The 23,256-nt window shown below is 37.1% G+C and overlaps 2 protein-coding genes and 1 pseudogene across 4 annotated transcripts; 2 read left to right on the top strand and 1 right to left on the bottom strand.

Annotated features, from left to right (window-relative positions):
- The first annotated feature begins 6,008 nt into the window (after window positions 1–6,008).
- Window positions 6,009–7,879, top strand: LOC148845027 (ubiquitin-conjugating enzyme E2 20-like). Of its 2 annotated transcripts, XM_088953955.1 has the most exons (7): window positions 6,202–6,467; window positions 6,738–6,765; window positions 6,903–7,130; window positions 7,244–7,307; window positions 7,419–7,478; window positions 7,607–7,680; window positions 7,786–7,879. In XM_088953955.1, the coding sequence occupies exons 1-6, from the start codon at window positions 6,352–6,354 to the stop codon at window positions 7,648–7,650; spliced, it is 540 nt and encodes a 179-aa protein (XP_088810081.1). In that variant the 5' UTR covers window positions 6,202–6,351; the 3' UTR covers window positions 7,651–7,680; window positions 7,786–7,879. The 2 variants fall into 2 exon arrangements, with proteins under 2 accessions (XP_088810080.1, XP_088810081.1); XM_088953954.1 differs by having other exon boundaries at window positions 6,009–6,467; window positions 7,607–7,879.
- Window positions 7,880–8,130: 251 nt separating this feature from the next.
- Window positions 8,131–9,044, bottom strand: LOC148845026 (dirigent protein 22 pseudogene; annotated as a pseudogene). Its single transcript, XR_016102079.1, has one exon. The product of XR_016102079.1 is annotated as a dirigent protein 22 pseudogene (transcript).
- Window positions 9,045–10,532: 1,488 nt separating this feature from the next.
- On the top strand, window positions 10,533–22,738 carry LOC148845025 (N-acetyltransferase). The gene is made up of 14 exons (XM_088953953.1): window positions 10,533–10,660; window positions 10,807–10,908; window positions 11,011–11,082; window positions 11,192–11,283; window positions 11,553–11,650; window positions 11,913–11,964; window positions 12,883–12,975; window positions 13,549–13,659; window positions 14,360–14,720; window positions 14,869–15,371; window positions 16,788–16,897; window positions 20,477–20,535; window positions 20,624–20,811; window positions 22,270–22,738. The coding sequence occupies exons 1-14, from the start codon at window positions 10,600–10,602 to the stop codon at window positions 22,456–22,458; spliced, it is 2,091 nt and encodes a 696-aa protein (XP_088810079.1). The 5' UTR covers window positions 10,533–10,599; the 3' UTR covers window positions 22,459–22,738.
- Window positions 22,739–23,256: the final 518 nt, after the last annotated feature.

Here is a 23,256-nt window from a genome sequence, read left to right as displayed (position 1 = left end):
TTTTCTGTGAAGGTGAGGACATTGAGTGGATTCGGAACCTAAAGTTGGCAATACAACTCTTTGAACGGGTATCCAATCTCAAGGAGAATTTGGATAAAAGTAGTTTGGCAGGTGTAAATTTGGAGAGGGAGCTTAGAGAGTATGCAGATGTCTTAGGGTGTGCAACCTCGGATTGGCCGATGGCTTACTTAGGTAATAAAATAAAATTTTGGGACCAACTTTGGGTCGGGAACTCACCTCTAATGGAACAATTCCCCTCTTTGTATGCTCCTTCTGATTTAAAAAATGAACCCATTTCTTCCTTCTTAACCCCCTCAAACTCTCCTTCAGGGTTTGGGTGGAACCTATGGCTGAGAAAGGCAATTAGGGACACAGACTTGGACCACATTTTGTCTTTGTTAACCATTCTTGAAAATGTCTTCTTGGATCCCATTAAGGAGGACACCAGATTTTGGGTTCCCTCCTCTTTAGGTGTTTTCTCTTGTGCCTCATTTTTCGAGACTTTAACTTAGCCTTCTGATCCCATTGGGTTGTCTTTCCCGGTTAAAAAAATTTGGAGTAGGCCCGTTCCTCCTCGGGTTGGTAGTTTTTGTTGGAAAACTTTCTTGGAAAGAATTAACACAAATGACCTACTTCAAAAGAAGAGACACAACTATTGTTTACTTCCTAATAGATGTACTATCTGTAAAGCTGATGGGGAAACTAGTTACCACCTTATGGTCACTTGTTCGGTTGCTAAATCAGTTTGGGAGTGGGTCTTTTCCCTTTTTGGGTGTGTTTGGATTCCCCCTTGGAGTGTCCAAAGCTTGTTCTCTCCATCTTTTTTCATATGGCCAAAGAAGAGAGGGAAGACTATGTGGAGAAACATTAGGGCTGCAGTGTGTTGGGTCTCTATGGGAAGAAAGAAACTCACGAATATTTTTAGATAAGGAAAGAACCATTAGAAACTTATTAGATATAATCCTGTTAAGAGTTGCACATTGGTTGAAAACTGTGGAATTGTTCTCAGATTATTCTGTGGCTGATGTGGTGAGAAATTAGAAGGAGATAGCCTCCTCTGCCCTCTATAAGAGGACCTATAGTCCTTCGTGGTCCCCTCCTCCTTTTGGGTTCACAAAATTGAATTTTGATGGTAGTTGTATAAGGAACCTAGGGCTTTCTAGGATTGGGGGAGTATTTAGGAATGAGGCAGGGGCTATTATTGCTATGTTCTCAAGCCCAATTGGGGAAGGAGACTCTCTTAAGATTGAGATCTTCATAGCCCTAGAAGGTATCCAAAGAGTAAGGGAGTTGAGCATCAGATGTTTGGTTCTTGAAGGTGACTCGGAGGTGGTGATTAGGTGGCTAAAGGGGGGAGGCAGTGGATTATGAAGTTATAACAATGAAAAGAATAAATTTAATTAGCTGAGTAGGGATATTGTGGTTCATTACAACTGGGTGAAAAAGACTACTAATTCTTTTGCTGATGGGTTAACAAAGCAAGGGGTGGATAAGGTTTTGACTTTTTGGGCTAATTTTTGAATTTTCCTTATATTCTTTGGTGGGGAGTTAAGTCTTTTTACCTCCCCTTTGTACCTAAGCTTCACATAGTTTCATATCTTTAATAAGGTTTCTTGTTATTGATTAAAAAAAACTACATCACCCCAAAATTGAACTGGAACAGTAGATGTTATCATCATGCTCCTTGCAATCTCTACAATATGTCTGTTCTTTCTTTCTGCTATACCATTTTTCTATGGAGTGTTAGAACAACTGCTCAAATGAATTACTCCATACTTTGATAGGTATGAAGCAAAGTTCTTTTTAAAATATTCATTGGCATTGTCTAAACTAAACACTTCCAATTGTACCCCAAATTATGTTAGCACCTTTTGATGAAATTGTCGAACCAAGGATGCCACCTCATTACGGGATCTCATCAAGTATATTCAAGAATACTAAGAAAAATCATCCTCAAATAAAAGAAAGTATCCATAACCACCCATAGAAGGAACATGGTATGGTCCCCACACATCAATATGAATAACACTAAAGGCAGATGAACATCTTTTGTTACTATATTTAAAGGAATATCTACAATGTTTTCTAAGTTGACAACATTCACATTCTAAACTGGGCAAATTAAAAGACTCAAATAACTTTGGAAATAAGAAACACAAAGAAAGAAAAGAAAAATGATCCAACCGATTATGCCAAAGCATAATTTGACCCACAGACCTTGACTCAAAATCCCTGCTGACAAGATGCCTCTAATGGCTACGAAGCACATCCAAAAGGTAGATTTCATTCACCTCACGACTACTCCCATTCGTCATCTTTTTGAAACCAAATCCTACAAAACACAATGGCCAGGAGAGAAAATCACTAAGCAATTCAAATTCTTTGTCAAACTACTAACAGATAATAGATCAGTACATAGTCTGGGAACATGGAGGACAATGTGTAGGGAAATGGAATCAGTTATCTTGACAGACCTCTTCCTAGCAATGGGAACATGAGATCCATCAACTGTTGAAACTCTATCTCTACCAAAGTAGAATTGGTAAGAGGAGAAAATGGTGGAAATATTGGTCATATGCTCTAAGGCTCCAGAACCTATAATCCAAAGAGGTCCCTCCTTACCTATAGTAGAAACATAGTTTGTAGTGGCATGTGAAGTACATGTATGAGCAAAAGAAGTAGAATGTCCACCTCCTGATCCACCTGTACCTATCTGTCTACCTGATAATGGATTATGTCTGATTGTATCTTGCTGATTAAGTAACTTCACATACCTCTCTAGTTCGGGCCTCATTGCAACAGTTGTAACCGACTCCAAAGTAATTGTAGTAGGAGGTCCAGACAAGTCACTGGTTACTGCCATGTTCACATTTTCCTTCTTGTTTCTAAGTCTATTCGGCACAAGTTGAGGGTGAAGGTTCCAACATATATCTCTCACGTGTTTAGGCTTCTTACAATAGTTACAGATCAAATCCTTCTTACCTTCCTTCCTGATTTCATTTTCACTCCTATCCCCGCTCTGCTTAGGTTTCATTGTGCTAACCATAGTAGACTGCTCAAGACTTGGATTCCTCATCATCACATTCCTCCTACTCTCCTCTCCTAATACAAAGGCATATGCCTGAGAGAAAGAGTAACAATATCTCTAGAAATGATATGTTGTCGTGCAATGCCATACTTGAGGTTAAGTCCAACAAGAAATTCAAAATCCCTATTCTTCTCTAAAAGCTTCTGATAGGTTGTTACATCCTTGCTACTTTCCCAATTCACAATCTCTAAATGGTCAAGCTCCTGCCACAAGGTTTTGATGGTCAAAAAATAAACAACAATAGGTTTATCTCCTTGTTTGATAGCAATTACTTGGTTTTTCAACTAGTAGGCTCTAGCAATATTCTCACTCTATGAATAAGTTTCTACAACCACATCCCAAATCTCCTTATCTGTGTTAGCCCACAAAATTTTTTTACTTATATGAGGTATCATAGAATTGCACAACCAAGTCATTACCATATAGTTCTCCTATACCCATTAGGAATAATTAGTCTCGGGTTTCACTTCCTCACTAGTAATATACCCCAACTTCCTACGAGCACCAATGGTCATCTTTGCAAATTGTGACCATTCTAAATAGTTTGTACCATCTAACTTAACTATAGTGGTGGTCCTAGCCCCGAAAAGGTCTCCAACACCTCCTCCCACTTGTCCCATCTCACTCCTAGGTTTGTTTTTAACTCCGTAACCCTCCATTATTCCCAAAAAAAGGGTTAGAAAATCACTTTAAGATGAAAAAATAGGTATTTATCTCCTTTAGGCACCACAAACACCCTTCTAGTACCCTAGAAGCTCCTCCCTCCAAAGATTCATTTTTTGTGGGAGTAGGAGAATAGAGAGAATAAGCAACTACTCCCTCTAGAGGCCTCCAAAATAGGTGGGACTTGAACCGCCCCCTTTAGAAAACTTTAAGGAACCAAAAAAAAAAAAAAAAAAACTAGGGTGCCACTCCCTAGGTAAAAAATTAAGAGTCCTACAAAAACAAGACTCTCTCTTTTTCTCCAGTTCTTCCTGAATTTGATGAAAAACCCTAGACCAGTTACAAGACAATGCAGATCCACCAAAAAAATCCAAAAATTAGGCTTACCTGAGGTCTTCGATTAGCCTCTCACCTCACCATGTAGTCAGTCGATCTAGGGCTGCATGGTGGAGCAGCTCAAGTAACCTCATGATTGTTCTGATACCAAATAGAAGTTGTTGATAGTTGATTTTGATATAATATTTGTGAAGAAAAGAAGCAAAAGCTGAAAGGTTTTAACAAGAGAGAAAAAAAGAGAAGAGGATGTAGAAGAGAATGGGTGGTAGCCAAAAAGAAATTAGTTCTGGCTGCCCCCTTCCTTTGATTTATATACTTTATAAAAGAATGAATAAGTACAGTAATACCCTTAGTAAGTCGGCTACTAGTAAATAGTTGAAAAGACATAACTTAAACTAACATAAGATGATGGGCCTAAGGCCCAATAACTTCCTAACTAAATAAGGTAAATAAAAAATAAACAAAGTTGGGCCTAATAACTTAACATCAACCCAAACTCAATAAGAACTTTTTCCTCTTAACTATTTAGCTTTTATTGTTTGAACCCACGCCTGTTTAGCAAGCAAGGCTAGGTTGAAATGGTGAGGGTCCCTAAACCCCATACCCCCATTTAGTTTGTTTCTACTTGAATTAGCCTAACTTACCCAATGGATCTTTCTTTTTATATATATATAAAAAAAATCTCCTTTGGATTTTTTTTGGAGTGTATCACACACTCCTTTTGGAAGCAAAAAGCATGACATGGTGTAAGATGGTATTGCAGCAATTACAACCTTTAATAGCACTTCCTTTCCTACCTGGGATAGGAATTTCTCCTGCCAACTAGTTGTTTTTGTCACTGCTCTTTCTTAGATGGCTAAAAAGAGCCTTCTTAGTTTTGCCTGTTTTAGTTGGTAACCCCAAGTATATTGAAGGATATTCCACCTAGACCTGTTCATGGGTCAGGCCAGGTTGGGCTTTGTATATGTATCAACAAAATACACTTATGCTCGAGCCCAAGCCCGGCCTGACCATCGGGCCTAAGTCTTGAGCCCGAGCTCAAGCCCGACCAAAAATTTGAAAACAAATTTTTTTCTTTTTTTATTCAATAAAAAATGTTTTATTTATATTAAAAACCTTCAAAACTCAAAAATAATAAACATCTCACTATTACTTGGAAGAAAAGAGAAGAAGAGCAAAGAAAAAAGATTGTATATATATTTTTTATTAAATAAAATATATTTTTATTATTTAATATATTGTATCAAGTCGGTCTCGGGCTCGGGCCGGGCTTTTTTTAGAAAGCCCGAGCTTGGCCCAAAATAACGTTAGGCCCCATGCTTTAGGCTTGAGCCCGCAGGCCTAAAATTATGACCAAACTTGACTGGCTACCCTGCCCATGAATAGGTCTAGTACCCTCTTCATTCCCATGGTTGAAGCAATCATTTTTTTGGAGTTTATGATGCAAGTTTTTACTAAAAAAAATATTTTAGATTTTTTTAGATTTACCTTTTGACTTGAAGTTTTTTCATAACATGTGATAGACTCTAGAAAGAATTGTCCCTCCCTTGGATTCGCCCTTGTGAACATATAAATGTCATTTGCAAAAAAACAAGTGAGGACACAAATCCAACATTTTCATCATGCTATACTTGGTGGATTTGGAATCAGAATGACCCATTCCCATTCCAATGATTTGATTGGGCAAAATTAGAATCTCATTCTCATTCTTAGTGGATTCCCTGTTTGAGGGAATGACCATTCTCTCTCCATCCTTTGGGAATGAAATCCCATTCCATGTTTATTTCCACAAATATAGTACGAGAATAGACCATTCTTATTCTGATTGTGATCCAAACGGACACTTGGTAATTTCATAATAACCGTCCAATTGGTAGATTGTTATTCTTATGAGTTGACCCATGTCATAATGATCCGCAAGAGTAACATGACTCAACAACTCATCACGCATATGTGAATTCATTCATTCATTCATTCATTCAAGAGAGAGAGAGAGAAATGTGATTTGCTGGCATCGGATGAAAGCTTTCTATTTTAAAAGGTTAACTAGCCGTTGTAAGGAAGCCAACAACACCTTTAACGTTCGAAAATTTCGAAATCTGTCGCTTTGCGTTTGGTTGATGGAGAGAGCGTTTTAAATTAATTCCGACGCCTTTCATTCCCATCTCTTGCGCTCTTGTTCCTCTCGCGCTGTATTAGCTCCCTTGATCTTCTCCTATTGATTGCCGACTCTTTGATTTCTCAATCTCAATTTCTCTGTAAAGATGACAACCGAAACTCAGGGCTACAACAATGCCCCTGCTATCTCTACCGCGATCACGACCTCGAAGCAGTCTGTCCCTGTGGCCAAGAGCGTCGATACCCAGTCTGTTTTGAAGAGGTACATTAAATTCTCTAGATCCGTAATAAAGATGAACCGCTTTATTCTCTTTATCGGGCTGTTTCTCATGTTATTTTTTGATCTTTATGGTCTCTTTAATTCTTTTTCCTGGATTGCTTTTATTTATTTCTCCGTTGGATTCGTGTTGAGATTAGGGCTTGTTCATATTGCGTTTCCTTGCTGATTGGATTTGAATTTCAGTCATGATTTTCTTCAACAACTTTTCTGATGTTGGTTTCTTCTGTTTCTGCTATTGCTTCATGGAAACAGGTTGCAGTCCGAACTGATGGCACTTATGGTAAGAACTAAGAGTCATGCTTGTTAGAGTTTCAAAACCCCGAAATCGTTTTTTCCCTGTAGACTTCAGAAATTTCAAGTAGTTCAATTTCCTCTTATGTTGGCTTTGACAATCTTGGTTCGTTCTTCTGTTCTCAGATGAGTGGAGATTCTGGTATATCTGCTTTTCCGGAGGAAGACAACATATTCTGTTGGAAGGGGACCATCTGTGGAAGCAAAGGTACAGTGTTCGAAGGAACAGAGTACAAGCTCTCCCTTTCCTTTCCGGCTGATTATCCATTCAAGCCTCCGAAGGTGAAATTCGATACCAGTTGCTTCCATCCCAATGTGGATGTCTATGGCAACATTTGCTTAGACATCCTTCAGGTACATATATTAGTTGCTTTTCCGCCTATTTTAAGGAACTGAATTGTTAAATTAGTTTCTTATTTTTAATCTAATCGTATCTAAGAGTCAACTTTCTTTTCCTGGAATTACAGGACAAATGGTCATCTGCATATGATGTGAGAACGATACTGCTATCAATCCAAAGTCTGCTTGGAGGTAATTTGTCCCATTTAGCTTGGATTTTAAGTTCTTAAAAGAATTAAAACTGGCCCATTTCAGTAATTCTTTATTTACTGATTTTTAAATTGTTCTGCCTTGTGGATTCAGAACCAAACACAAGCTCACCTCTTAATACCCAGGCAGCTGCGCTTTGGATCAATCAAGAAGGTTAGTGACTGTTATTAAGTTCAACATAAAGACATCAATTCATAAGTACAAATTATGGGCTTCCATTCCTTCTATATGGAAGAGTTCTAATAATATCTTTCTGATTTTGTCGTTGGTTGGTTTTACAGAATACAGAAAGATGGTGGAGAAACTATACAAACCTGCTGCTTAAAGAGTTCTGAGTTTTCAGTGATTTTTCTCAGTTGAGTGTACAAATATATTCTTTCTCTTCTCATTAGAGATTGTTTTTGTCATCACTCATCATTTATAAGGGGAAGTGACATTTACTTACTTGCTCCTGTGTTAGAGAGAGAGAGATTTGTATTCCATAAAGACCAATTGAAGCTGTGTAAGGAATTTATTCTCAGGCTGATTCTATTGCATCTCAATTTGTCTACAAACTTGGTAATTGTTTACTACCCGGTTGTGGTTGTGAAATAAAGATAACAGTAACGATAACACTAGAAAATAAAAAGGGAGTACATAGAAAGAGAAAGCCATGGACCCTTAAATAACGGAGAACTACAAATATATTCTTTCTCTTCTCATTAGAAATTGTTTTTGTCATCACTCATCATTTATAAGGGGAAGTGACATTTACTTACTTGCTCCTGTGTTAGAGAGAGAGAGATTTGTATTCCATAAAGACCAATTGAAGCTGTGTAAGGAATTTATTCTCAGGCTGATTCTATTGCATCTCAATTTGTCTACAAACTTGGTAATTGTTTACTACCCGGTTGTGGTTGTGAAATAAAGATAACAGTAACGATAACACTAGAAAATAAAAAGGGAGTACATAGAAAGAGAAAGCCATGGACCCTTAAATAACGGATTAATGAACTACAAATACATTGTATTCAACAACTGCATCACCAGTTTTAAGGTCGAAAGTGCGAGTCTCGGCCTGAGCATAGCCTCGAGCGAACCGGAAAAGCCCAGTTCCTCCCACCACCGGCATCTCCCTCACCGTCGACTGAACAGGGTTTCTCCCTAACACACTAAGCGTGCTGCCATTGTACTCCCCTTCTGTGAAGGCAAAGTTCATGACCATTAAGAAGCTAAACTCACTTTGTGATGCATAGGCATAGAGTCCTTGACATCTCCCTACAAGCTTCGAAGTAGCCTCCAGAGTTTCAGTTAATGGGTCATCCATCATTATGACCCGGCCAAACGCTGTGGCAGATGTCTTCGTTGCTGCTGCTTCCACAATGGGGACGGCAGTAGGGTTGGTGCCACCAAGAATGTCATGGAAGTAGAAGTGAAGGTGGGTTGCAGTCTCCTCCTGCTTTAGCCCCACGGACTTCGGTAATAGAGTCCGGGAGAAGCGATGTGGCTTTCCAGCACCACTAGTGGCAACACTGGAGGAGAAGAAGCATGTTAAGACAATGAGCAATGAAGTTGGTTTCAGGAGAATTCCGGCCATTATTAGAACAAAAGGTGATGATGTTGATTCGCCTAGACGAATTGGGATGAACCCTATATATAGAATTGAAATTTGACGTAGTTTATTAGATTGTAATTTTATAAGCAAGGCTGCGTTTGGTTGCAATGTAAATCTATTTGCACTGATGCAAAACTAAAACTATAATAATACAGATGATATGAGTGTAAATTCTGATTTATTTTTTATTCGAATTTTGGCTTATTTTGTTTGATTGCCAAATGAACGGTTAAGTCCTTTTGTTTAGTGAACGGATTCAACTTTATAAGCCAGCCAACAACAATAATGATATCAAGCTATATTGGTCTTCGGAGTGGGTTACAGGAAAAATGGAGATGGGACATGGATGGTGATTCGTGGGACGGCCCTACCAGTTGGGTGTGTTTGGTAAAGATTCTTCAACGTGGCCATGTGGTTAGGTAAGAGCATCCAGGTCAAGCCTAACCTGACACAGGCCCGAAAGCGGTGGGATTAGGGCCCAGGTCTTCAAATTCGGGCTTGGGCCTTCGGTTTCACATTTGCTGGTGTTGGGTCTAGGTTCACAGCCCAATCCAGACCGGTTCACTCAAGTTGTAGCCTTTTGTCAATCCTATTTACGGACCTATGTTAACTTTTATGGAGATTATGATCAAAAGTTGCTTCATCTACTTGTATGGAGGTTTCAGATGAAACCCTATGGGCTTGTTTGGCTTTCCAGGTTTTTCGTCAATCACGGCTGCACAGCTTTCCATGTGGGGAATACCTTGCAATGGCACAATGCTGTGCTGTGTAAAATCCCTCACAAAGGGCATTTCCCAAGGATATATATTTGAAATAACTAAATGTACATTTTCATTGGTTGATACTTTCTAGTGGTTGCCCGAGGTTGTCTGGACTGGTGTTTCTTCACTTTCTTCTACTTCCCAATTAACGAGTTTGTTGGACTAGGACCCATGAGTAGAGTCCTGCTTTGGGGTGCACCTTGGGACTTGGGAGGGCCCAATCCGAGCCCAGACTTATTCAACACAGGATTTTATACGGGCTGAACTTAGATGTTTTGTTCATGGGTTGGGCCTAGCTCCAAATTCTCAGGTCTTCCTATTTTTTTAGGTTAGCCCGGGCTTTATCTTTAAGAGGCCCAAGCCCAAGTTGAAGCCTGATCTTAGCCAAATCCAAGCTGGGCCGATTACTAAAACTTGTCTATAGGCATACATAAATACATATGCATGGATAAAAGCAAAATATATAAAGGTTTATGTAATGATAACTGGTGTAAGGACATGTACGTGTCTAAAGGAAAAGCTAAAATATAAGTTAATATTATATAGTCAAATTTAACTTTTATGACATGCATAAAACCCATAGTTTTATTAAACTTTTTATTACATTGAAGTTAATAGGTCGTCCAAGTCCAACTCAGGCATAGACCCAATCCAATTACGTCAAATTTCCATTCGGCCTGGGCATATGTTGGACAGATCTTGACCTCAGGCTCAGTTTGGGCTTGGGCCTTAAGACCAGGGTTGGGCTTGCGTTGCTCTTGACCCGACTCAACCCGCCCGTTTAACCCCGTGTTACTGTAAAATTCCCTCTACGGCCCTACATATTAATAAATTTACGGTTGTGCCGATTCGCGCCCATTTATAAAGGCTCAAACTTCATTTTCTTTTTTTCTAGTTGAACCGTAATTTGTGAACAGTCATGGCGGGAAGAAGGCGCTGCAGAAGAAAGAGCTCTTCGTCTTCCTCACCCATTCCGATTGGTAACCGGAAAACAAACCCTAGAACTTAGAGAAGGGAGCCCTAGTCCTCCCAAAACTTAAAATGAACAGGGAGGAAACTCCCATGTTCTTCTCATTGGTACTTTTTGCAAGGCTTATTGTTATAATTATTATTAATTTTTTTCCAGGGAACTGCAACGTCGAGATTGAAGGAAGCGACTTCGTCTGCAAATCGAGCAGAAACAATCTCCATATCTCAGTTTCAGATACCGTAAAAATCAAAATTTCAGGTGATAATTCCGCCAATTTTTTTTAAGATAACAACACACTTTGTCGTTTAACTCCAATAGCCAGATTATTATTCTGTAAGACTCTTTTTTTTCCTGAATCAGTGGACAATTCAAGAAAATGCATGGCAAAGAAGCACTGTAATGAGCTTCAGCACCAGGATTCTGAAGAAAGAGGTAAAAGATTATGTTTATTCATTTGATTCATATAGCGTTTGGATTTTTAGATGGCCTTTGATATCTATATGCAATTGGGTATTTTTTATGATGTTTTCGAATTCTTCAGTGGAAAGAGAGGGAGGTTTCTCTATGGGGAATTACTTATTCCTGCTCATTAATCCCAAAGATATTGATAGTCGTAGCAAATGCCTGCTGCAGGTACCTTCTCTTTCACTATATGAGTAAATGTGAGTAGTGTTTTTGTTTTTAATGGAAGTAAAATTGGCCCCTAAAAGGAAGCTGAAGTATGATTTTATTACTGTCCTCTTGAGTCACGATGCAAGCATTTGATCCTTGGTTCTTGGTCACAGAATAGCTCATTTGTTGTGTATTTTAACACACAAATACATCTACCAGGAAGTTATGCAAGTGGTCATGTTGGGAATTCTATCCACTCTTTTTAAAGTTGTTTGTTGATGGAATTCCAGGAAGTGCTAGGGATTTACACGAAAGAACTACCGTCAATGAATTATGCTGCAAATACTGGAAAGGAATCACTGTTCCTTGAAAAATGTGTACTGAATGGGTAAGAAATATCTTCCCATATCTGCTTTTCTCCATGCTTTTGATATGCCTGTAGAAACCTATAAAGGAAGATTATATCTGTGAATTGTGCTGCTACTGGATGTAAATGTAATTGTATTGGCATTTGTTTAAATACATCTAAACTAGTTCACCGCTTGTGTCATTAATAAGGTAGAATTTTAGAATTGGTTGTGGTTCATCCTGCAGTTTATGTGTATTCCAAGTTTTTAATCTGTTGAAATTTGTTGTGCTTCATCCTGCAGAAAATACTGTACCTTGTTGTTGAAATCAAATTCTAGCGAAAGATCTACTGAGGTAAGTAATGTCTCTTTATTTCCATTGGTGTAATTACATTTAAGCCATGGTTTATCAAATTGTGGAGTGCTTGGTGCTGTTATATAGCTATTACAATTGGATCATTTGTGCTCTTTCTATCCACAAACAGCACTCTCCTGCTCCATTCTGGGCAAAGTTCTTTATAATCATGCTTCACCTGAGTCTCATTTTTCCATGCACCCAATTACCATCACGTCTAGAAGTGTTCTTGGTGGTAAACTGGCAATGGTGTTATGTGATACAGATACTTGGATTTTCAATAAACAATTTGTATGCTTGTTCAATAATGTAAGAACTGCTAGGTTGTGGTTATCTCAGTTTTGCTTAACATGGACACAAAAATCTATGCATGGGAAATCTATTTAATATTTATTTTTATTTTTCTATTATTTCCATCTTTATGAAATTAGCACAAATACATCTATTATTTTTTATGGACATGTTTCTCTGTTACTTAATTTATATGACCTAGTCTTGGTTAATGTAAGCGGGTTTTCTAGGAGTCCATCTTTCTGCTAATCTCAAGACATCCCAAAAAGCTCCTTTTCCTATTTAGTCCCTTGTTCTCTGTTTCCTCTGCAAGACAAACTTTTTCTAGGAGTCCATCTTGCTGTTTGGGTCTGGTTGATTGTCAGGATTTTGCTTCATCCTTTTTTTCTTTTTCTTCTTTTTCAATAAACTTTTACTTTCAAAAAAAGGAAATAGACAAACAGAGGACATAATGCCTATTGTCTTTTCCTGATTAACAAAAACAACTTCTCTAGTAGACTGTATTTCCTAAATGATATGGGATATGAGCATACTTTTGCTTGCTCTTAGTGATGTATCTAAATTGAACAGAATAGCTCTCTGACTTTTAATATTGATGTATTATTCTTTGTCATTTTATTTATACAGGTGGTAGGTGCAATAACTTATCAAATAATTCCTGTTGACACACAGTATGCTGAGATCCCTGTTGCTGCCATAAGTTCAAACTACCAACACAAGGTTTAGTTGTTTCCGGTTTCTGTTTCATCTACATGCTGTCTTCATGCAAAGTTTTGTCAGTTTCTATTTAAATTGCAGAGGCCAGAGAGCACTCTGTATTTTTTTCTAATGCACAAAGATTTCATGTTGAGTGCTATATTTGAACTCCATTGTTGTATTTTTGTTTTTAAAATTGTCGCATTGGTTGAAATGCTGTTAATTCTCAATGTGGCAAGAAGGGATTGACAGATAAACATAATTGAACCATAAGTTCCAATTCTTATATTTTTTGTTCTTCAAAATATTGGAGTCTATATATCTAGGGAGATCTTCTCTTGACTTTCATGTTAGATTTACAATGTTCCAACATAAGACAATGGTGTTCTTTGTTTAAATGTGTCCAATTGAATATTTTATTAGTGATTTAGTGCTGATAAAATTGAATATTTTATTAGCTGTAATTTTCCATAATTTTGGATTGTAGAATGCATTTTTTTGGTTCTCAGTCATAATCAGATTCTTAATTTAATGTATTGAACAAATCTGGCACATCTGACACTTTCTTTACATTTGACGGATCTGGGCAATTTTCAGGGGATTGGCCACCTTCTCTACACAGAGCTGAAAAGGAGACTTCAGAGTGTTGGTGTACGTACAATATTTTGTTGGGCAGACAAAGAATCTGAAGGCTTTTGGCTTAAACAGGTATCTTGACTGGACTTGAACTGAAATGGGTATAAATATATTTAGGATCATGTCATATTTCTTGGTTGATATGCTCAATTCTGATGGTCTTCTAATGATGTCATCATCATCATCATCTAAGCCTTGTCCTCACCATATGGGATCACCTACATTAACCCTGTTTCTCCATTCCATTCTGTTCAGTGCCGTATACATTGCTAAATTATGGACATATGTCCTTTTCGGCTGGATTTCCAATGATGTCCTATTTATAATTGTTTATAAGCATCTTGAGTGCCAATTTCTGAAAATGGTCACTTTCTTGTTCAGTGAGTGAAACACAACTCCCTTGGTACCATCCAAATCTTTAATCTAATATAGTTTCCATAAGAAGAATATGGAACTGAAGTAATAATTAGATTTTGAGTGAAGCCTGAATTTTACAAGTCTCCATTTTTTAGATCAGATTGCAAATTTGCAATTTGATCGCCTTCACTTCTATTTACCTGTCAATTTTGGTGACAGCATTCTTTATGTGAAAGGCTTGTTGATGAAGACAACCAGTCAAAATATTGTAAACTTCACCATTTGTCATTTTTATGATTGATGCTTCACCATCTGTCATTTTCAGAAAGAGAAGAATGCTGGAACCAATTTTTACAGAGAAACTGTTTTCATAATATCTGATGATTAATTATCCTTAAAATGGATTGCAATGCAGAGTTTTGTATCAGTAGCAGAAGTGGATACCAAGGGTAAAGTTCGCAAGGTTCCAATTAGAGCTGATATTCGGAGAGCATTATGCTTTCCTGGTGGCTCCATCCTTATGGTTTCTCATATTAATAAGGATATCAATCTTCCTGCTAATCATTCAAAACAGTTTGAATTGGGCTTTCCATTAAAGCCTCATGCTCCATCAACATCATCTTTTCCTGTTGAAATGCAAGAACCTGTGGGTATAGGGGAATTGTCTAATCCTATGACAAATAATTGTTTGGAGGAAGCAGCAGCACTAAATCAAATTGGTCCCCAAACCAAAAGTCAGTGTCAGGTCTTGGGGAATGGTGGATGTTTAGTGGATGGTAGGTAAAATATTCTTTTTGGTTTCTTTCATTTCTTTCTATATTCTCTATGTATTTGGCAGGACATTTAGAATTAAGTAATTCATTTCTACAATCAAATGTTCTTCAATTACTAATATGTAGTATTAAAACCCTCCCTACACTGCAGGTTCTTCTCCTAGTGATTTTGTAAAGAATTGCATGGATGTGGTTCTGTGGGATGATTGCAAGAACACTACCATTGCTCCAGATGCAGCTGAAACTGGAGATGGTACTGATGTAAAGTATTGTTCTTGTTCTAGACAAGGTGCAAAGAAACGGGTGTGGGAAGCATCCTTGTCCTCTTTGAAATCAAAAAAAGTAAAGGGTGGTCATCATATTGGCTGTCATTTGGATTCTAATTGGGAACTTGTTTCTGAAAATGGACGAGGAAATGATTCTTCTGTTGGTGGTTACTCCTTGGGTACTTCTGTAGATAAAACTCTTGTGGAAGTTAATCACAAAGATGCTCTGAATTGTAGTTCTTTGGCATCCCATGTTGAAGAAAGTCCTCCACTTCATATCATGCCAATTGAATATAATACAAGTGAGAAACATCAGCCAAAAGGGGAATGCCATAGAATTATGCTAATGAATATAGCAGATGAGGTTAAGAAAATGCATCTTACAAAGGTAGGTTCTGTTATCATCGGTGCACACAAAGCATAATTTGATTTGGAATTTGTGGATTTGTAATTTCAATTGCTGTAAATGAAAACTCAGTTGTGTATATAAGGAAGTTCTGAAATAATCAGAGATTGAACTTTGTCATTTTTATGTATCAATAAAATGCAATGCTTGTAAGACTTTGCAGAGTGTCAATGTGTCTAAACTTATCATTTTATGAAAGCTTTAGTGGTCCACTCCTTGTAAGTACATGGTCCTTAAACCAAGACTTTCACTACTACATATTTCTTCAGGCTGGTGAGACCCAATCTACTTCAACCTTTTAATAAAATAGGAGTTAAATCCCTTTGCAGATCAGGAAAAAAGTGCAAGAATTGGTCAAAGTTGTGGATGTTAAGCAGTTGCACAATTGCCATTATAGTTTTTTCTTTGCTTTTCTTTTTTAATTAACTACCTATAACTTTCGACATTCCTTTAGACAACTTATAACTGGTCTTTTCCAGTTAGCAGTTACCAAAACATTGATAAATATCTCTTGTAGTTTTTTTTTTCAATGTAATGGCATGATGACTTGAGTTTTTGGCAGTTCCTTCTCCAGGATTGTGTGTGTTTTCTCCTAAATCTCTTTAATTATTGTTCTCTAATATAAAATCTTTATCATGAACTTGATCTTAACCCTAGAGTCCATTTCTTCTCCTAGTTGACAGCTGCTATCTCACTCTCTCCCTACTTATCCACTTTGTATTTTTTCCTCACTCAATTTCTATGGCTTTTGGACAAAGAAGATGAAATCTAGTAAAGCATAGTTTTGTTTAGGCATTGTTATAATTTCTAACTCCTGCCGGAAAGTTATTAATTTATTTTCATTTTTCTCCTTGGTCACACTAGACACATTCACTAGGCTCGTGTCTTAAATCATAGATTTTCTTTATGAGAATGGACAAAATAGCACATGTAACATTATTTAGAACCCCTGCGATTTCTTCTGTGTATTTAAACAGTTAATGGTAGTTTAGATATCACAATGGTTTTGTTGCATTCTTAGTCTTTTATATTTACCAAGTGTATTAATCTCTTTGTTTTGTACACTTGGTAATGGCATCAGAAAAAGAGATGATATGTGTTGAAAACTTGAGTCAGCATCCATTTGCCATTGGAGTTTACTTGTAAGAACTCACTCAGAAAATGCATGACAAGTTCTAATTTCTCTAGTTGCGCTGGGATTAGTTATTGTTCTTCTTACATAGTTACCTGAACATTTTATTCATGCTTGCTTCGATAGACCAAGTATCATGTAATAAAGCATCAATCTTGGATGTCTGCTTTAGTGGGTATTTCATTTACAGTTGAACTTTTGTTATCTTCTTTTACTTGGTGTTGTTTATGGCTTATAATTCTTGGGCATGGATGTGGATATCATAGATTATTGAAGGCCTTGGTGGTGGTGTTACATCTGATGGGAGAGTGAGCACTCATGTTGTCACAGGAAAAGCAAGAAGGACTCTGAATTTTTGCACTGCCTTGTGTTCAGGGTTAGTATTCTATGTACTGCATAGGTCATGACAAAGAAATTATGTTTGATTTCTACTAAAAGTTTATTACATTTTCCTCTATTCTCTCCTAAAGAAAAAGTTAATCACATCAAGCCTTCTATTTGTATCTTATTTAAAAGTTTAGATCATGTTTTGATTTACAATGGGATTTTCAAGTGTATATATATATATATTTATCGATATTCGATAGGGTTCTCAAGTGTATATTAGTAAATCTATTTCCTTCGCTTTTCATCTTAACCATCATATAGTGCCACTAATCTATTGTCTGTTCTACTGCTTCCTGTTTTGTAGAAGCACTGACATATTTTCTTTTTACCATTTTCTAGATATAGAATGTGGTTTCTAACATGTAGAATGTTTTCCTAGGGATGATCATGGGCCGGGACTAGGCCAGGTTTTAATATAGTAGTAACAACATCTGGGGCTGCTTGGGTCTGGCCTGGCCCACACCCCAGGCCTGATAATATATGTCCAGGCTTGGACTTGGGCTGGGCCAGGCTGGGCATCCGGTCCTCCCTGTATAAACTAATAAAATTATATTTTAAAAATTAAAATTTCAATTCAAGTTTATAATTAAAATTACAGAAAATATATATAAAAATTTATTATGCATATGTATGTACACATTATAAAATTTTCTTTATATACACAAATACATATATACAAATTATAAATACATGTATTATTTAATGGTAAAACCTCAAGCTCGCAAATGTGAGAATGCGGGTTCAAGTTTGAGAGTGGCCATTGTATGCAAAAAATGCCAAAGATTGGGACTGAGTCCAGTCTACCCCTCCCAACCAAGACTACAAATAGTTGGGACCAACATGGAGTAATGGCCTTATATACATATTTTATTTAACAACACACAACAAAACTTCTGGGGTGGGCTAGGATTGGAAGAAAAACTGCTGCCTGGGCACCGAAGTTCTTGAGACGGGCCAGTCTGGGCATTGTGGGCCCTGGGAGAAATAACAAACCCTAATGTTTCCTAAAAACAACTGTTACTTTTTCTTCTCCTAAAAAGACACCAAAAACAATTCCAAAAGTAGCTTTAAGTTGATGTAATGGTAAAATCTTGGATTTTCAAGCATGAGAACATGGGTTTGAAGTCCAAGATAGGGATGATAATTTTCCGCCCAGGCCATTAACTCTGGGCCTGGGCCCAATACTTTAGGCCTGGCCCAGCCTACACACACACACACTTATATACATACTATATTTTATTTTGTACATGAATATTATAATATGACACCTATAATTCATATTAAATATTATATATTTAATAGTTTATAAATTAAAGTCATAGGCCCAGAATCCAGCCCGGCCTAGGACTAGGCTTACATTTTAGGTCCAGAACCCAGTCCTGGCAGCACCCAGACCTGGGCTATAGTCCTTATTAAGGTGCTAAGCTTTCCTGGCCCAGTCCATGATCCCCTTTAGTCTGAGTCTCCTAGAGTAATCACTTTGTGCTTAAATAAGTAAATAAATAAAGGTTAGGTTCATATTCAGTCCACCCATCCCAAGGCCACAGATAGATGGGACCAAAATTGGGTGATGGCCTAGGACAAAATTGGTTCATGATGCATGATTATGGATGGGGACCATTGTTTAGTGCAATGGTAAAATCTTGGTCTAACAACTGAATACAAGTACAAGTTTGAGAGCAGTCACTTTGTGCAAAAAATGCCGTGAAGAATAAAATTGCTATGGAGGCAAACTTTCTAGTCAATTTTACCAAGGAAGTCCTTGCATACGCCATTTAAAACTGATAAGGCAGGCCTTCAGAACTGTGAGTTCCGTGTTAAGTGTCCAATGTATGAAGCAAAAATAAGGTTTAAGAAGCTCCAATCTTAACTGTGTGTTATGGGGGGATTCCAAGGGGGATTTTAGTTTCCAAACCATTGTATCATATGCAGTGAGATGGGGAAGTGCCAACCATGTGTTTTTTACTGCCTTGTGGGCAAGTCCTTGCATACACATTTAAAACTGATAAGGCAGGCCTTCAGAACTGTGAGTTCCTCTTTAAGTGTTCAATGTATGAAGCAAAAATTAGGTTTAAGAAGCTCCAATCTTAACTGTGTTATGGGGGGATTCCAAGGGGGATTTTAGTTTCCAAATCATTGTATCATATGCAGTGAGATGGGGAAGTGCCAACCATGTGTTTTTTACTGCCTTGTGGGCAAGACCACTCTAGGTTTTTTCATTGTGTAGGGTTGAGCTAATTACTTGAATTCTTGTACGTTCCAGAAATCTATCTTAGCTTTCTTTTCTATACTTAAAGTTTCTGTTTTAAATTATATTTTTCTGTTGCTGATAAAAAATCAGTTCTCCTACATATATGGTAAGCTTCGTTGTCTTACTATTAGCATTTTTTATTAGCACGTACAACCCAACTTTACCAATATTTAAATACTTGATCTTGAATATTTGTCATCATTATACATGCATTGGTGCCATTAATATAGCTTTCCATTACCTTTTTTCCAAAGTCGAGGCAAACAACATTCAGTGCTAACCATCTAGGTGTGCTCAGCTCAATCTAAAAGATCTTCAAAAAAAGGTTTGAACAAAGTCCATACTCCATAGTGCTTTGCCAATGCAAGGTGCAGAGTTTCCATCTGTACTGAGAAGAATTAGTTGTAAATGGTTACCAAAGATGCAGAGCAAGTTAACCCTCTTTTAGTGCTGTTAGTTATACATGCCCCCTCTCTGTGGTACATGAAAATATCTTTATGGGCGTGTAAAACCAAAGACGGATCTTAAGAAATTCTACTATCTTCTCAAGAAGTGTAGAACCCTAGTTCTCTCCTGTTAGTTCCTGAAGAATAGAGTTTCTCATCTCATTGCTTTCAGTATACCCCACCTTGTCTCTCTCAGTGTGTAAATAAACCCATAGAATACAAGACATCTATTCAGCATATTGTGTCTACAATGTAATTCAGAATTTTTTGGGGCCACTGGTGTTTAGTAAACTTACTCTATTTCATTTCTAGTTTTATTATTTCATTGTGCCATCATCTATCTGTAGATTTTTGCCAAAACTTGACTGTTGCACTAATTAAAAAATCTTTAACCATCTTTTGTCTAAATTGCAGTTATATGTAAAGCATTGTTTGTTATTCAGCATGTGTAATGTGAACTGTTCCATGTACACAAAAGAACATGCACAGTATTCCACAAAAAACAAAGAATAAATGTTGCCCTGGAGGATCCATACCCCAATAATTCACTCCTAGCCTCTCTCCTGGCAAGACTGTTCAATCAAGTTAACCAACCTTACTGTACAGTCATTCTAGAACCATAACACATATATACAATGACAGTCTATTGATCACCCTCTACATTATCAAAATCCGAGGAGAGTGTGTCAGCTTAAGAATCTAAAGCATAAGCAAAAACTCAGCTCTCAGAGCCCGTTGAGCTAATCAGACCATGGAAAATATAAATATTTTCGACCTTTACTTGTCTTCACACCTTTATGTATTGGTCATCTTTATGAGCTATTTGTCATTATACACTCATGGTGCTTATGAATTATTATCAACCATGCAGAGCTTGGATAGTCTCGTCAAGTTGGTTAAAAGCAAGCTTCAAGGAAGGCAGATTTGTGGGTGTGTCAAATCGCCTGTACATCTTAGTATTTAATACTTGGTAAAGCACTCTAATGATCCTCCATTAACCACTCTTCTCATTTTACAGATGAATTACAATTCATTCTAAAAGATGAAGAGTATGAATTGAGATACAGAATGGAATTGAAGGATGCTGTTCATAAGGGAAAAACAAGTCCCCAATCTTTGCTTAAAGGATACGACATCTATCTTGCTAAACATCTTCAGCCTCCTGTTGATGTCCTTTCAATCATTATTGAGACTGCTGGTGGAAATGTAAGTTTATAATGTTGCACTAAATTATGAATGTTTGGATCCACTGGTTTTTAAGAGTGCCTATTCTCAATTGGTGATGCATATTTGTTCGATCTGAATAAAATTCACATGAGCAAAATGATTAACATATCATACATGTTATCACATAGAATGTTTATATTTTACTTGATGCATCTTTACAAACTTGCATATATCTATTCTTTAAATTTTGAACAAAATTAAAAAAAAGGTGGAACAATCATCAAATGCAAAGAATGTAGTGAGAATTACTTATGGCTAAAAGATATATTTTAACTGAAGGTTCTGAAAGGAAAACAGAACAGCAGGTAGACAAATTATTTCAGATGGTAATAGAAAATTGCCTCAGATCTTTCTTTCCAGGCATTTGACATGGAGGTGGTGGCTTTATGATATGCAGCTTTACCTTCTAGAGCTTGCATATTGACTGATTTTTGGATATAATCCTCTCCCTTGACATGTGAACCTTAGCCAACAATATAAGAAATTGGCATTTCTGCAAGATGGAGTTGTAATTGTTCATGTAGGTTAGAGTGCTAAATTGTCGACTTTTAAGTTTTTGAGAAAACTAATGTTGGTTAGCCCTGTTGAAAGCATTTCAGATATTTCAATTAATGATAGCAATTTGAAACATTATCATTTCATTTAGATTTTTTGGGTAAAGTTATTTCGTTTTGATTTCAAACAGGAATAATTTCACAATTTAAAACCTTGTTTTTTCATCAATCTTCCATTATTGACAACTTTATCCTTTGAATATGTGAATGTGTGTTTGTGTTGTTTAACATTGCTCACACCTTAAAAGACCTACTCTCTGGTGTTTTTAGCATGAAGTGGCTTCTTGCAGAATTGAGTCTGCATTTTCATGTTTGCCAGCCTAAGATTTTATCATGTCAAGCAATGACACCTTTATGCTAAGAATGTCAATAATTGGGTCCATATCTGGTCCACCTCTCCCAAGACCCTATAGCTGTGACCAACATTGGGTAATATCCCATTTACCAAATAATGGCTCCTTGTTAGTTAAAAGATCCATTTTTTTAAATGTTTGAATTTGTTTGATTTAGGATTCAATCTCTTGTATTTAATATAGTTAGGACCATTGATGGAATTTATGACTAAGGGTGAGCATTCGTTTTATTTGGTTTTCCCAATTACAAGTTAGGCTTCCAAAATTCAAAAACTGAAATAACTGAACTGAAACCAATTTTTTTTTGTTTTAACCAAATAATCCTCACCCCTATTTGTGACTTCAATTACCTTGTATGAATTGATGAGAATTCATTGTTTGTGCTTCCACATAAGAAAGACGAGAACAAACATGGTTGTGCAGCGTTGCAAATATTGAATTTCATTTAAGTTTGCATTGACAGTGGCCTAGGTTATTGTATACACGTAGCACTATAGCATTGCTTGGTGTTATTACTTTGAATTTTACAGGTTCTTTGTGGATTGGATAAAGTTAACGAGCCATCAAGAACAATCTTTGTTGCAAGTGAAGAAGACATGGATGAGGCACTTTTGGCTTCAAAGAGAGGGATATGGATTTTCAATAGCGACTGGTTTATGAATTGTGTCATGACACAGGAGCTTGATTTGGAGGCAGCTCAGTTTGCAGAACCTCTCTAGTGCACTCCAAGCTTCTCAAACATGTAGATACGTCTATTCATGATTCTTGTGAATGGGAGCAAAGTTTCTATATATGCTATATATTTTAATGCCGCATTTTGGTCCAAAATTGTCAAACAAGGGTATCTGGTTTGTTACCATATTTACAGCATAGAGGAAGTCGGCAAATGTTGATTTTACTATTGGCCGACTGTCCAACATGATTGCTTGACTAAGAACCCGAACGAGGTGGTATCAATATCTTGTAATTTTCTAAGCTAGTTAGATGGTCTCTACTCTCTAGTGATGGCAACGGGGTTTGGGGGTTTTGTGATTTCTAAATCCTACCTACCTCAGATTTCTCAACCTGTACCCTCAAAATCTGTAGCAGGTTGGATTTTAAGAGTCTACAAATATGAAAATGCAAAGTCCTCTAATATACCCTCCCCTTATTTGAGGGTGGGGTGGGGTGGGTTGGGTTCAAAGCCTACATATTCACATCAAATTCTAAAACAAACACAGGAAACATCTCTCAATGAATGACGGGCAGATGTTTCCAATGTGCGGCTACAGTGGCTATTGGGACTGGCGAGAGTGTTTTGTTGATTCGAGTGCAGCTGTTGGTTGGATAAATTTGCTTACTTTCAGTAGTTGATTCGAGTATTCGACTATTTGAGCAAAAATATAGAGAATAGACTGGGACCACTATACCAATATTAATTAATGGGGTGGGGGGATCAAGATTAGGCTGCTTTATCATTTCTTCATGAGGAAATTACGGTACAGCAAAGAAACAAAGGGATGTTATTGGGTTTTTTT

The sequence above is a fragment of the Nelumbo lutea genome, chromosome 7, assembly GCF_056320005.1.
Source record: "Nelumbo lutea isolate HS-2025 chromosome 7, American lotus-T2T, whole genome shotgun sequence".
Classification (NCBI taxonomy): Eukaryota; Viridiplantae; Streptophyta; class Magnoliopsida; order Proteales; family Nelumbonaceae; genus Nelumbo; species Nelumbo lutea.
This window is presented reverse-complemented; position numbering and strand designations above follow the sequence as displayed.

Excerpts from the sequence above, each read along its gene's own strand:
- LOC148845027 (XM_088953954.1), top strand. The coding sequence starts at position 6,352 with ATGACAACCGAAACTCAGGGCTACAACAATGCCCCTGCTATCTCTACC. Across the intron at positions 6,468-6,737 it reads ACCCAGTCTGTTTTGAAGAG|GTTGCAGTCCGAACTGATGG; the intron begins GTACATTAAATT and ends TCATGGAAACAG. Across the intron at positions 7,308-7,418 it reads AATCCAAAGTCTGCTTGGAG|AACCAAACACAAGCTCACCT; the intron begins GTAATTTGTCCC and ends TTGTGGATTCAG.
- LOC148845025 (XM_088953953.1), top strand. The coding sequence starts at position 10,600 with ATGGCGGGAAGAAGGCGCTGCAGAAGAAAGAGCTCTTCGTCTTCCTCA. Across the intron at positions 12,976-13,548 it reads GTTCAAACTACCAACACAAG|GGGATTGGCCACCTTCTCTA; the intron begins GTTTAGTTGTTT and ends GGCAATTTTCAG. Across the intron at positions 15,372-16,787 it reads AGAAAATGCATCTTACAAAG|ATTATTGAAGGCCTTGGTGG; the intron begins GTAGGTTCTGTT and ends TGGATATCATAG.